Source organism: Rhopalosiphum padi, chromosome 3 (genome assembly GCF_020882245.1).
Source record: "Rhopalosiphum padi isolate XX-2018 chromosome 3, ASM2088224v1, whole genome shotgun sequence".
Classification (NCBI taxonomy): Eukaryota; Metazoa; Arthropoda; class Insecta; order Hemiptera; family Aphididae; genus Rhopalosiphum; species Rhopalosiphum padi.
The window spans coordinates 39,094,994-39,111,096 of NC_083599.1; the positions used below are offsets into that span (position 1 = coordinate 39,094,994).

The following is a 16,103-nucleotide window of genomic DNA, read 5'->3' on the forward strand; positions in this document are numbered from 1 at the left end:
TTTACATAATATAATACATATTCATACCATATTATATTGTTGTTATTAACTTTGAGTATTACATTACCTTAAATTTTCATGAAAATTTTGTCAAAAATATGAACTTAAAATGCTTATAAAAATAAATTGTGCTTGTATACTTTAAATATTTTTATATCGCTATAAGAAAAACTTATTTGGGATCTTGTATTCAATTTTCAAGGTTTTTGACATAATAGTGAATAATGACGATTTTATCATGTACCTATTAAAAATGATAATATACGCAAATCGTGAATATTACAACATACAGGTATCTAAAATTATTTATTTTTAAGGTATACAAAAAAATCAAAATTTTGACTAAAACTAGTTTTGAGTAAGAATTCCATTTTTCCTTAGTTTTTCGTTTGTTTTTTCCAGATTATTTTAGAAAATACTGAGCACTTTTACTTCTCTAAAGTACAAGTCCGGTCTAATTTCCTACCTGCAGAAACTCAATATTAAAGCATTTTTCGATTACATGACGTGTTTACAGACATACAAAATAAAAACATCTATTTACATTATTTTAAAACCAATAAATGTACAAAATCTAAAATATGCTCATCATTTACGTATATTTTTTTTGCACAGTCTATTGTTATGTTTATTTTCATGCAATAAAAACTAAAAAAAAAAATGAGGAAATTAGGTAACCATTTCTGGTGTACAGTAGCTGTTGAGTGTACCCCATTATTATTTAGTAAATCACTGTAATATATTTTAATATATATCTGTTAAATTTGAATTCAATGATAAATTATTACATACAAAAACGATACTGAACAAAGACATGACATTAACTGAATGACATTAGGTATTAGCCTTAAAGTTATGATAAAAGTTATGATCATAATGTCATATCAGCATTTTGGTAATACCTTGATGTTAAAGCAGTGTATAGTTGCAGTATGAATCATTTGCTCACATTAGGTCAAATATTCCAAAACATAAGCACGATATTTTTCGTAGAAATTTCAAGTTATCCATTTGACAAAATTGGATATTTAAGAAATAACTATATTTTCTCTAACAATTTTAGTTAAGTACTATGTTTTAATTTAAAAATACATCAATCGTAAAGACTTGAAACTTTTTGCTATTACGGTATTAGATACTAGATAGGAACATATTCTTATTTTTAAAATATTTAGACTAATATTAAGTTAGCCGTTAGGTATCTAAATTATTAATTAAGTATAAATAATTATTTTCATTATTATTGTATTATACTAATTGGTAACTAACGTTGTTGATCAAACATTATTGATTATTATTCAATTAATTTTTTTAGCTACGTAAATATTTCGTATCTTGTTTCTTGTTAAAAATTATTTTAGTTTCATCTTAAATGAGTTCCAATTCACTAAAGTGGTTATGGGAAGATTTGAATTCACATTCTCTGGTTGAAGAAATCGAAGACGATTATTTGAATACTATTAATGACGATGATTCGTACACCAGCTCCGATTCTAATTACAATATTGATTGTACGTTGTTAATCAAAGATAATAAAATAGAAGAAGAAGAAGGGGGAGAAGGAGAAGGAGGAGAAGGAGAAGGAGAAGGAGAAGGAGAAGGAGAAGGAGAAGGAGAAGGGGAAGAAGAAGTAGAAATAGAAAAAGAAAAATTGAACGAATATGTCGATGATATTAAGTTAGTTCAACATCTGACAATATAGTTATAAGAACTTACAAAGCATTGAGGTAAAATATTTCAACAGATTTGGTGTATACAGTCTTCGAGTGACCCATCAAAACTAGGGATCCCATACTTCCCATTTTTTATTGGATTGTCCAGTATTTGAATCAAGCATCCTGGTCTCCACAAAAAATTTCTAAACTTCACTTTTGTTTCAAATTTCAATTCATCCATACCGTTTGTTCCCTTTTTTTTATAAATTTTAATTGAAAATATCTTGGTCAATATTTTATTTACGAAATATATAAAGAATTTTAAAATTGTATTTTCAAGTAAATGTTGAGAAAATATCAAATTTCTATTTATTTAAAAAACTGTAATATATTTTAAGTAGTCAGTATTACAGAGTATTAAAACTATTTCTTATTAACGATCATAAGGAAAGTTACCTAATGTCTAATATTTGTTTTTTGTTTTATTCAAAATATATAACATAGTTTCATATTAAACATAGTTTTTCATTTATTTAAGTATATTTAACAAGTATAGTGGAATAATAATGTTACATTGAGGTGAAAAGTAATTTTACTAAGACGTCATATGAGAAATATCACACACATATATATATATATATTTATTTTTATATTAACACATCAATTTTACTTTAGAATTTTCAGACACAAAACTATCTAGTATAAGTATAAATAAGTTGTTAAATATGATTTCATAATATATTTTGAGGAATCATACTTTTACCCTTTTACCCCATTGTCCCCATTGTTTTTGCTTATATAAGTTATGAGTATTTTAAATCACATTTCTCGTCCTGTATTAAAAATAAATAAATCCGGGATGCTTAGATATTAAATGGTAAGATGTTCAATAAGTATGAAATATAAATTTAAAATAAACGAATACCATTAATTTTCTAATTGAAAAAAATTATCTATATCAATCTAATTAAAGTTGTTAGAAGTAACTAATTATTAATATTTTAATATACCTACATATTATAAAATTTAAATTTCATTTTCATGATATTGATAAAATGGGATAGCTATAGTATTTTCTTTTTACTTATAATTTCTTTTTTAAATGTAGTTGAGTAGAAATAGACAAAAAATAGGTTTATCTATATCTATCGGCGTTGAATTAAAATCTGTTGTATTCATTACGAATAGAAAAAGGTTATTTTTGATTAAATGTATATGCGGCTGTTTGGAATGTCATAGGCGCATGAAAACAATTTTATTATTATTTAAACAATGTTTTGTAGCGAAAATATACCAGAAATCTTTCCAGAATCATATACAAAAACTTCAAATATTGAAAAGCTAATACTTTTTTGCGCTGAAAATTTTATTGAACAGTTTAAAGTAAAATATCCAAATAGACGACCATTGGTTTTAATACCAAAAAACGAATGCGGCGTTCAAGTAAGATAAAGTTTCTGTAAAATATCTGAAATTAAAAAGATAGTTTTAATTAGGATTTAGAAATGTCCATAATTATAAACTATGAATGTCTTTATGACTATGATTATTATTTTAGAATTGATTTTTATAATTATGTGTGTATTTTATATTTTTATTTTTGCTGTCATAACTTTTAGAGCTGTGAAATTGTTTTAATTTTTAACTTTCAGGGTGGTTTCTGATAGTAAGTTGGATTTAGTTAGTAGTTATATTTTGGAGGTCATACGTAAAAAAAAATTAGAGTAGGTAGTGTTTAACAAAGGAATAACAAAAATTAAATTAAAGAAAATTAGTAATTTTTAACAAAATTGATTTGATTTTTATAATGTTGTTTATAATTTAATACCAGTAAAGATTTCAATTTTTTAGAAATATCTTTCCAAAACATCCATTTCAAAAAAATGAAAACTCCTTAACTCTTTTAATAGAATATATAGACATTTACAATTTTTGTTTTTTTTAGATTTTTTAGATTTGTGTACAAAATTATGAAAATTAAAACATGATTCCTTAAAAGTTATCATAATATTGAATACATATATAGTCACAATTTTTTACAAGTGTGTAAAGTCTAAATTTTAACGAAATTCATTAGAATCATGAAACGATGTAAATTATTTTGTTGTTAAATATTTATAAAATATTAGTTTTAACACTTAAGGTTTGATAATGTATTCCTTAGGCTTTTAAGTTTTTTTCTGGAATTAAAAATAAAATATCGAATTATTATGAAATATGTAAAATATGTATTAACGAGAAAATATGTAAAATTAAATATATCTTAATTTGATTACAAATCAAGCGAAATGTATTTATCACTACCTATACCAAATAAATTTGTTATATTTTATACTACATATGTATTTAAATAGAAATTACAATCATACTTATAACTTGATTACAGTTAATAATATTATATAATATAATGTTTTTAGAAATGTGTTTGTACTACAATCAAACCATCTCGATTAGTCTATTCTGATTTGATCGAAATGACCAGTTACAGTCAATTTGTGGCTAAACACATAAAATATATCAAGTTAAGCGATCCTCTATCTTTGGTATAGTATATACTATTGTAAAATTTAAATAATTATTCGTACGTGAAATGTATTAGTGTAAAAGTTCTTAAAATGCTGCACTTAATACCTATAATAAAATAAAAAATTACCGTTAGAATTCTAAAATTATAATTTTCTGATTTGCGTAAATAATGTTAATACCTAATAGTATTATTTCATAGTTTTGAATATAATACATTAACTGTTTAAATGGAGAAATAACTAGAGTTAGGTCACAAAAGTACATTCACCAGAATAATTAAGCTCATACATTTTTAGCCCGACAAGATTGTATCTCCTGCAACGACATTAAAAACACAAACTGCTAATAGTTTTGAATTGGCAGTATTATTAGTATCATTTTTAATCGGTTGTGGGTACAATGCTTTTGTTGTATACGGATATGCTACAGATATTGTGTGTAATAATGATCTAAAAAAAATCAAAATAGATCTTCCAAAAGAACCAATCGTATGTATTCACAATATTTATTCGAAATTAATTTATATTGATATTAATGATATTAGTGAATTAATGATTAAAGGATGAACACGTATTAGAATCTGAGAGTGAAGAAAATGTTATAGATGATCCTTATGCTGTAGAACCTATGATTGATTTGTGTAATGATTATGTTAACTTTTTAATGGAAGAAGAAAAAAATAAGGATGTAGTAAATGATGAAATAAAAGAGGTACAATTGTATAAACCCGAATGTTATTTATGAAAAATGTGTAAGCTATTTTCGTTGTATTTACCAAATAATCACAAATTTCAGATAGAATTTGATAATTTTTCCGATCCGCTATTTGGTAAACGAGTACATGCATGGGTCGTGGTTATGCCATTGGAAACTGAAGACGATAAATATATACTTGAGGCTCCATATTTCATTGAACCTAGTTCAGGTGAACGAAAAGAAATTTTTGATGAAAATTACATTGGAATAGAGGTGGTTTGGAATCATAATAATTATTGGGTTAATTTACAGCCCTTGGAAGGAGGTTGTGCGGTGTGTATTACAGATCATTACATTTTATAAATTTTTTTAACTTAATTTTTTTTTGTATTTTATAAAGCAATATAACTTTACTTTAACAAATACAAAGTATTGGGAAAGTTTTTTATCAGATAAACTTCGAAGTGCACAAAAAGGAAATTTCAAAAATCTTGAGATGCCCAATTCGTGGGTTACTGTTATAGACGTTCCTGTAAATAGTTAGTGTTTTTTTTTAAAAAACTAAAATTTTTACTTACGTAAATAACGTAAATTGTACATAGAATATTATATGCTGTATCCGAACGGTTCCAAAACCGTGCAATATATGAATGCAATCAAAGAGTTTTATGCTGATTACGTTATGCCTAATGGATTGATTGAAAGAACAACATTTTATATCGAACCACAATATTTGAATAAAATATTTATTCAAGAAAAATACAAAAATAGAGTAGACAAATTGATCTGTATTGACACAAAATATGCCGTCGAAGGAACTGAAACTATAGAATATTTTAGACCCGGCCGGAATGACTATTTAAAAAGTACAATCTTAAGAATATTAAAAAAAATAAGTTATTCAAAATGTGTTATGTATATTTTTACAGAACATAAGTTTTATGGCGATTGTTACAATATAGAGACCGCACGTTTGTTCACATTTTATAATTTGAGGCTTGATTCAATCGCTGAGATTAAAATTAATCAAGATAGTTTCATTATAACGTATAACGATAGGTTTGTATGTTCTATATTTATTACTAAATAGTAAATTGTATAGATGTAATGCTTATTAGAGAATTCCGAGTTTATTTCAAAAATCGATATTGTATTCACTTTATAATACCACAAAAACGCAGTATGCTATAAGTTACATATTTTTGATTGGACTGTTTATTTCTTATAATGTGAATAATTAATTGTTCAGATATGACATCTACCAACAAAAGCTAGAGTATGATTCTTTTATCACTTATTATTTCAAAATCTATTAACGTTTTTGGAAATATTTTACAATATTTTTTTAAATTATTACTTTTTTGAATGATTTTTAATATTTTGATACAAAATAATTTTCGGAGTATTTTGATACATTAAAAGAGAAATTCGGACGAATTGTTCTTGAGTTATAAGAATTTAAGATAGGTAACTGGAGTTGTATGGGAATATCCAGCAAAATGTTGGGCTACTACTCCGCTCATCTTAGTTTTAAATAGGTATGTATAAGTTATAATTTTATAACTCATAAACTTATACATACTACTCGCTCAAATTTCAATTTTTATGTATCGAAATACTCTGATCACAATTTGAAATTAAAATATATGTTTTCATTCAAAAACGTAAAAAATTTATAAATTAAGTAATATTTTAAAATTATAAAAATATAATTTTTTTTTAACAATTTTTGTTTTATTTAGACTGGAAATTATTAAAATCAATATTTTCAAAAATGTTAATAGATTTTGATATCATACCACTAATTAGCTAAAAAATGTGTCGCTCTTATATTTCCTATATCGAATTAAATGATTTTATAGCCTCTATACTTCTATAGCATATAATATGTAGCACTTATTCTGCACCGAAATAATAAAAAGTGTTATTTGAGTGAAAAGTGTGCGTAGCTAAATCAAATAATATAGATATTTTAGTTATAATAATTTAAGCTTACAGCTTGAGAAAATGTAAGATCAAATCGATATTTCTTAAATAGGACCCGGAATTATATGCGCTTTAAACGTACGAAATTGTATGCATGCATTTATATGCACTTATTATCATTGAAATACTCAAATAGGTATGCAAAAAAAAATGATAGGAAAGTGGTGTTATACATTAGGTGACGAGTGGGTCACTACTATGAGTGTGTTAAATTTGAAATATTGAATCAATGATAGTGAATATCAGTGAATACGTAAAATTATTTTAACCGGAGACAGCCTGAAACCCTAATTCGCAAACTTTATTTCATATGTTTTTCGATATACATAATAGCTGTTTAAGTAAATTATTTTACTTTTAATATTACGGTAGGTTGATATAATTTATTCTGAAAATATTGCATTTATCCATATTATTAGTATTCAAGTATAATAATAATATATATTATTACCATATTATATCAACTTATATAACTCAAAATTTAAAAACATTTCTCTGTAAATACCGTAAACAATAAAAATAGATTCATAATATAAATAGATAATATTGTTAAATGAATCAAAAATGCCATTGCGTATAGTAAAATTAAAAATGCATAATAATATAATATACAGAAAAGTTTTAAGTTGCAAAGAATATTTTTTTAAATTGTAACACAATAATTAACCCCGTTATTTATCTTTAAATAAGTAATTTCGTTCAACTTTAAACTTAAAATGTCTATAAAAAATAATTTTCTTTATAAATACGATTTAATTATTTCAGTATGAGCTACCTATGAGAAATCTAACTTGTATCACATTTTATAAACTTAAATATAAGATGAAAAGTTTTTATGAGTTTTTAGCTTGGTACAAAATAGTTTGCAATTTTTTGCGATATTGACGAATTTTGACGACACAATTGTAACATCAATTACTTATAAAGTTATTAAAAAATTGTACCTGTGTATTTTTAATATTTTTATACAGATATAAGAAAAACTTATGTGAGGTGAGATCTTATTTTCACGCATTTCTATCCAACTAATAATTTTTAATCGATTTTTATAAAAAAAAAAGAACTAAAAATAAAAATTTTTGATGCCTTTTAATAGCGCAAAAACAGTCGAAATATTTTGAAAATGATATTGTAAATATAAAATGATAATATAACATTTGGAGAAAATTTCAAAAATCTACGGTTATTCGTTCTCAAGTTACACAAAAAAACCAAAATCGATTTTGTCAAAAATTGTATTTACGAGTATGTAAGAATTTCGTAAAAAATAAAATACTAGGAATGAAATGTTCTTTCAAAGTACAAATTAAATCCAATTTTCTATCCAAAATACCCTCAAAGTGAAAATTTAAGCATTTTATAGTCTACTTACCGTATAAATACACAAAAATAAAATAAAAATATAAATTATTGTAAATTCAATGCATTCATCACTTCTTTCAAAATTTAAAATTAAATTGTATCTACGAATATATAAAATAATTATTTATTTTAATAGTAATTTTATAAAATAAGTTTCATTTTAAAGATTTTTTAATTAATTAATTAATTTACACTAAATAATTTAAAATTATTAAAAATAATTTCCACAATTGACAAGCATACATTTGATCGTTGATGAGTTTTACTCGTTTAATTCGTTTAAATAATCTATGAAAACAAACAGATAATTAGATATGTAGTAAATAGAAGATTTTTTTAAAAATACATGCCGGTTTTCACTAAGTATATTTTCAAAACAAGAAAAACTTCATTCTACATCTGTAGAAATGGGAAATATACTTATTAGTCACTGATTAATAGCAGGTCTTCCGTTATTTTATTCGTCTGTTATCACGTTTTGGAGTAGTAATAGTGATTTGATTTTTGACTTCAGCTCCTTTTTATGTAAAACCAGATTTTGACAAAATCGATTTTTTTATTTTGCTGTAACTCAAAAATGAATCATTTAAAATACTTGAAATTTTCACCAAATGTTTATATTAGCGTTATCTATTTACGATCGAATTTTCAAAATATTATAACTTTTTAAAGCTGTTTATAGACAATTTTCGATTTTTCTAAGTTTTTTTTTTTTTAAGTGCCGATAAAAAAATTCAAATGTTTACAAAATATGTCAAAATAGCAAAAATTTGCAAGGAATTTTGAAGTAGAAAATTCATAGAATTTTTGTAATTTATACCTGTTCTAAGATTAAAAAACCTAATATACAAGGTTCTTCTTGAGTTTTCCTTCAAATAACTGTAAAAAAGACTTCAGCGACAATATAGAAATAATTTTTGGAGTGTATGAAATCGTGTAAAATAACGATATATCCTAAAACGATTTAAGATATTTGTTGTTATTCAAAGAGTATAAGTCATCGTAGAAACATGGACTTTCTCCAGTAGTTGAGATTGGTATTTTCTTTTTAAAATTTTTCACTAATTTGTATGCTATTTTTATAACTATAGTTATAGGCGTTTGAAATATTCGATTTTTTTAACCTTGCCGTATGGACTTATGCAACCCGTCCTAAATCCTACTTGAAAAATAAATTACTTTTATCAAAAAAAAATATATTACAATTTAATTATAGGTAATATAATATATCTTAGACTGACAAATCATCTCTGTTCAGAATCGTTTTTCGTATTCAATGATGTCTATCATTGCATTCAAATTTAACATATCCACAACAGCGACCCACTCGACACTTAATGCACAGCAGAGCGGTACCTATTTTTCCTATTAAGGAGCCGCTACCCCAGCATATTTTGTTTACTCTGTCTATCTCTTACATAATATAGGAACAATATAGGCGTAGCGGCCCCTTAATATATACTAATATACGCATGATAATTAAAAATATACCAAATATACAAAATCTAATTTCACTCACTATAACTAATTAAGCTCAGATTTGAATTGTATCTTACTTAGTTATTTTTTTAATTAATCAATAGAAATATGCAAGTGCATACAATTCTAGACACTTCAAAAGTATTAACGTATCAGTGTATAATATAATATTATGTTATTAAAATGTGTCTTATAAAATAAATGCTATTCAATACCCAATCATAATTTTTCCAGATCGGACTTATTATTCTGGCACCTGTGTATATTTTATAGAACGAAAAACAATGGTTCCCAAAATATAAACGATAAAAGGAAACCTAAGGTGAATATTGATTATTTTTAATATAATAATTTTTATACAGAAAAGTAACACTACATAAATTATATCGTAGAACATACGAATAGAAACGTAAATTATGTCGTTTCACATTCACACAATTTTAATTAAGTCGTATACCTATATATTGTAATACTTTACCTGGGTATTTCAACGTGTAGCTTACATATAGTAGGTATATTTTTAGTATTCTTTAGGTAATATGTCATTGAAATATGTTGCAGTGTATAGTTGAAAAATATTTAAGAAATGAATCAAAACAAAAAGATCTAGATATTGCTACAATAACTTTTAGTCTTGAAGATAATAGTATTTATGTTCAATATCAATATGGCGAAGGTCAGATCACACAATCGAGTAGACTATTTGAAAAGCCAACTTACAGTTCAATACAAAATGAAAAGTTCAATCCTAAATCTGTCACTGAAGATATCGTTTATCCATATATAGGTTCTTTGAAAACTCATGAAGCGTACATCATGTTACAAGACATGATTGAAACCGAAAAAAACGCAATTATTAACGTTACGAAATTAGAAAATAATGTTATACAAATGCTGGAAACCAGAAGTCGAGAACGATCAGAGTTTAAGTTAAAAATCAATTCATTGGACTGGGACCGAAATCATAGAATTAGAAAATTACTCCAAGATAAAGTAGTTTTATGTTTATAACATTATAACTATAATATGCGTAGAATTAACAAAATTATTTTTTTAGAAAGATAAAAAAAAAAAAATTGCTGTAAAAGATTCTATTGTTTCAAGTATAAGAGACAAAATCATAAAACACTTCAGACAAAGTACCAAAAATCAGTTTATACGACTTAAACAATTGTTTGATATGGTATACTAAAATGATTTACTATTAATTAAAAATATTTTTTAAATATTATTTTATATAATTAGATAGTTTTACTTTTCTTGTAGAAAAAAAATAAGTTATTCGCTTTGACGAAGTCACTAGAATCCAACAATGCAGAAAGCAGGGATAGAAATTTAATATTATGTTCTTCATTGAAAAACGAGTTGAATATAATGACGTTGAAATTAAAAAGATACAAAGAGTCACGTATTAAAAGATATAACAATTTGGCAACATACATAAATAGTAATCCTGATTATGAAAAGTTATCACCTTTAGAATTGTGTGATCATTAGGCGTACAACAACGTGTATACGATGTAATAAAATAAATCTAAGGAAAAAATAAAAAAAAAAAAAAAAATATTAAAAACATAAAATATATTTTAATATTAAATATTTCTTAAATATTCTTTGACTATTATATTCATTGTTCACGAGGTTATGTAATTGTAATATAAATATATAATAATATAATACATTAAAAAAACTGGTAAATTTTTTTATTAAAACATTAATATGCGAAATACGTATATACATAATAAATAACATCACGAAACATCTTTATTGATATCAAAATCTTTAAATTTGTATTTATTAGATACTAATAACTAGGTATGTACCTAATAAAAATTGTGGTATCTATATTAATTCTGATATTATATGGTAATCGTCAACTCAAATCTTAGAGTATATAATTATGTATTAAGTACGTTTTTCAAAATCAAAACCTTTTCTGACGTCATATAAGAAACTATACGTTTTGAAATCCGTATAATCCTACTTGTTATTTTGTACCTATAATTGTGTATTAGTACAACTTATTAGTATTACCATTTTTCAACTTAAAATTTACAGGTAAGTCTGTTAATCAAAGTAAATAATCAAAAAAGGGATATATTTTAGTATTTTATTTTTATATCAGATACTTATATTCTTTAAAAAAAAATTTACCAAAAGGAAATTTTAACTAAAAACTCTATTAATCGACCATACTGGCGAAATGGTGACCGCCGACTACTACAAAAAAATACTCCCAAGAAAAATATAATAGTAATAAAGTATAGTACAAATATTTTCGTTACATCCAGTGCGACCACCAGAAAAGTTGCATGGCTGATAAGTAGCTGACATACACATTATCCACAGATGTATAAAACAATAAATTGTTGTTTTATTTATAGGTACTTAGAGATACCTATATAGCTCAATAATTATAAATTACCATAATAATATACTTTTATATATTTTATTATAATATGTACTTATTATGATGCGTATACTAATGTTGCTGAACCAACATGGAACAGGACAGCGGTTTTTGTGTCTAAGAAATATTTAAAGATACACGGATACTCAATGAATTGTCTTGTAATAATTGCGATGGAATTATCGATTTTACTTTTTGGCGTTTAGGATGAGTTTGAGGGAATAATATAATGTTTTGTTTAATCATATTATACTCGTACTTTGTCTTTCAAAGTCTCCTTCTATGTTAGCACACAAAAATATCGTTAAACGTTCTTTGGAAAGCTATTACTGCCTTTACACTTTTCACTTTTCGATGATAGTGTTTAGTTTGGTAATGCGTAAAAGAATAAACCCCTCTCATCACTATTATAAATATCTTTAGGTTCATGACTTTCAATAAATGGTTTTAATTTTTCTTTCCGTTCATTCATCATATTTTTTACGTCGATATTTTCTGATTTACCTCAAATTTGATGCCAAACAATGCTTTATCGATTTTTGAAAATTCCCAACCAGCCATTCGACGCTTTAAATTCATTGTTTGACATTTTTCAGCAATTTGACGTGCTTTAGATTGTATAATTGGTTTATTTTTAGCACTTACAAACCTAACCTAACCACTTCTAAGTCAAATAATTAATTTCTTCGTTCGTCTTGGATTGGTTTTTTTTCATTCGTTCATTTTCTAAAAGGCTAAAATGAAAATTATTCAAATCTAAATTTTTGAGTTTCACATTTATTTTTAGTCGAGCTTACCATTCATTCATTGTTCTTTTATTTCATTTTTTTTTTTTTGCTGTAGTATACGATTAACTTTTATTTTTGATGCTTGAAAAGTTCACAAATTTGTTTAACTAATATTTTATCTTTTTCACTTGACTCGATTTTTTTCTTTAATTTTTTAGTTTATAGTTAAACATTTATTTTTGGACGTCATATTGAATATAGTCTATACACAGTCCGCGTCATAATAGTACTATTATAACACTAAACTAGATATTTCTATAATATACAATTGTATTTACTGACTGAAAATAAATCGATTGTTAATGTTAAATTAAAACGAATAGAATAGTATTGGCTATTGGTACTGTCATAGAGAATTTTGTTTATTTATAGGCATTGTATAGGAACTTTATTTGAATCTCAAATTCATTCATTTATCTGTAGAAAGAACATAATATTTTCTTGTTTCATGTTAAATATTAAAAAATAGTACGCACATGTGACGTCTAATGTCTACGTTATTTAAACTTGGTAAAAGCCTAAATACTATGCAAGCTCCTTCAAGGACAGCGCTCAGTTCAGACGGAGCATGGTCAATCTGGGACAGCGACAGTGACGTATCTCTGCCGGCACACAAAGCGGCTAGTATAAAATCAATTCATTCAGATCGAGGTGATGTGAAAGATAAATTACTTGTTTTACCGAAAATAATACCCACCGAACTTTACAACGACCCCATCAAATACAATAAAAGTATATTATGGTCATTTAAAGCTAGTAATTACGTGCCTAGACATCGGAGGGAGGACTTGAACAAAGACTCTACCACTTCAGCAACAGTATTTCAATCACTGAAGGACAAAAACTCCGAATCTAAAGTCTGTAGAGACGAAAAGGAAGATAAACTAATGACGACTAATAAAAAACATAATCATAAGAAAACGGATCGTCTGGTGGCCGGGCGTGACTTACCTAGGGCAAAAAGCCACGTTCAGTCACGTATTTTTCCAAAAATTAAACCTGCTGAATCGTATAACAACTCCGTTTCAGCGTCAATATCGCAATCATTAACAGTAAAAAACTCTGAACCTAAAGTTCGGAGAGGTGACTTGAACAAAGGCTCCACCTCGGCACCAGTATTACAATCATTATCTTCCAAAAGCTTCAATCCTCAAGTTCGTAGTAGTAATACTAACAAGTATCACGCATGCTGTGTAAGTAATGATGTAAAAAAACATCACAGTGCTTTTTCAGATTATGACGTAAAAAATCATGGTGTGAGCATTGAAAGAAGAGTTGAGAAGAACCATAATCATTACAATAGCAACCCATCAAAACTGGCTAAACTGACCATGGAGAGGTATAGTTTTCTGAACAAAAAAACAAAGAAAAAACAAATCATTAATGTCTATACAAACAACATAAATAAAGTCAGAAAACCGGCGCCTTTTGTTAGAAAATCGTCGTCATTCATAAATCGACAAGCAAAAGAAAAGGAAACGGACCGAATCAATTTTATCTTAATGCAAAAATTATTACACGTTAAAGCATCAATTTCAACTTTTCACTACTTAATTTAAAAATTAGGGATTTAGAAACATTATTTAATGTGAACGTTAGAAAAATGGAATGCAAAATTCAAAATTCTTAAAACAAAATTATTCGTTGGCTACAAATACAAGAATAAAATATAGTTATTTAATAGGTTTACAGAATTGCATTGCATTGAAAATTGTATCAATAGATTCTTTATGTTCATAGTTTATTTTTTTCAACCTCTGTATAGCCTGTAGGTTAGAATATCTATATAGCTCACTCGTGAATTTAGTTTTGGCTCACGAAAATTGAATATTATTTTGTTTATTTAAGTTGGTTGCAGTTTACGTTACTATTATAATTAGAAGAAATATAGCATGTATTATGTATATTTTTTTTATAAATAAATTAAAATAAGAAAAAAACCAATCATAAAATAAAATATTCAAGATGGACACAATTAGAATGATGACATTTATAATATGCAATCATGAATTGCTTTCTCAATTCTGAAAATAAATTTAACACATAAAGACGAAAACTAACCTTAATGATAATGCATTATAATTAATTGGATACGTCGGCATTTAAGTATTCGTCGAATCTACTGCTGTAGAATTTTGCGTTAACATAAAAAAAAAGTGACCAGAATTAGTAAATGGAAAACCATAAAATTATTTGTTGTAATTGCAGTGTCTTAACTTAAGACTCTTAAGTGTTTGTATTATATATTTCAACTGAAAAAAATGAATAACGGTAGAGAGATAGATTAATTTTAACCCTGATGAAGCCTGATAATACAGCATAATGTTATATATTATATGTGACATATTATAGAAGTATTTTATTTTTGCTATGTATGCTTTTTTTCACGAGGATTATTATTTTTTTTTTTTTATATATATATAATAAATTAATAAAACAAGTACATTAAATATTTATAAATTTTTATTTATACCTATATTATAGGACATAGGTTCATATTATGACATTATGTACAAGTATAAGGCTAGTTACAATGGCGGCCAAAGACACCGGACAAATCGGGCTGTCGCTCGGGGAACCTTCAAAATTGGGGCGCCGAAAGCGCATTTGAACGTGCACAAAAAATTCTAAAAACTTATGATTTTTATATAAAAAATTTTTTTTAATAATAACAGTGTGTAATAATGATACATTCATCTACAATAATAAGTTGTGTAAAACAATAAAAATGTTATATAAGCTATATTTTTAAGTGCTTTTTAAGCCGGCACCGGCTGGTTATGAATTCAATCATTCAGACGAGTTTTAGTTGACCGTCAGACAACGGTATGCCAACGGTAGTAATAGTAATTATTAGAAATACCCAGTGGCGGCTCGTACTTCGTAGTAGTTTAGCACAGGAGTGCGATGAAAAAATTTAAGAACTATAATACATCACACAAAAAATTAAAATAGTAAAATAAGAATACAAAATTAAACACGTCGCGCGTCGTTGCCGTCCGATTTGAGCGACAAAATTCACCGCACATCATATATATTCTATAGCCGCCGCACCATAGTGATAATGTTATTATTACTCGTATATTAATATTATACCTATAGTTTATACGGGAAACCGGTATTTTTATACATCGCGAGTCCGGAACGATATTCTAATAAATTATGAAAATAATTTTAATAATAATTCAAAATATATTTAAT

General features: G+C 25.8%; 1 protein-coding gene across 1 annotated transcript; it reads left to right on the forward strand.

The window, feature by feature from the left end:
* Positions 1–1,372: 1,372 nt before the first annotated feature.
* On the forward strand, positions 1,373–11,201 carry LOC132925042 (dynein regulatory complex subunit 7-like). The gene is made up of 14 exons (XM_060989473.1): positions 1,373–1,541; positions 1,644–1,677; positions 2,939–3,098; positions 4,073–4,198; positions 4,478–4,669; positions 4,743–4,892; positions 4,977–5,210; positions 5,278–5,416; positions 5,480–5,743; positions 5,807–5,936; positions 9,939–10,026; positions 10,266–10,697; positions 10,762–10,887; positions 10,971–11,201. Exons 1-14 carry the CDS (start codon positions 1,373–1,375, stop codon positions 11,199–11,201), a joined length of 2,475 nt encoding a protein of 824 aa, XP_060845456.1.
* The last annotated feature ends 4,902 nt before the right edge of the window (positions 11,202–16,103 follow it).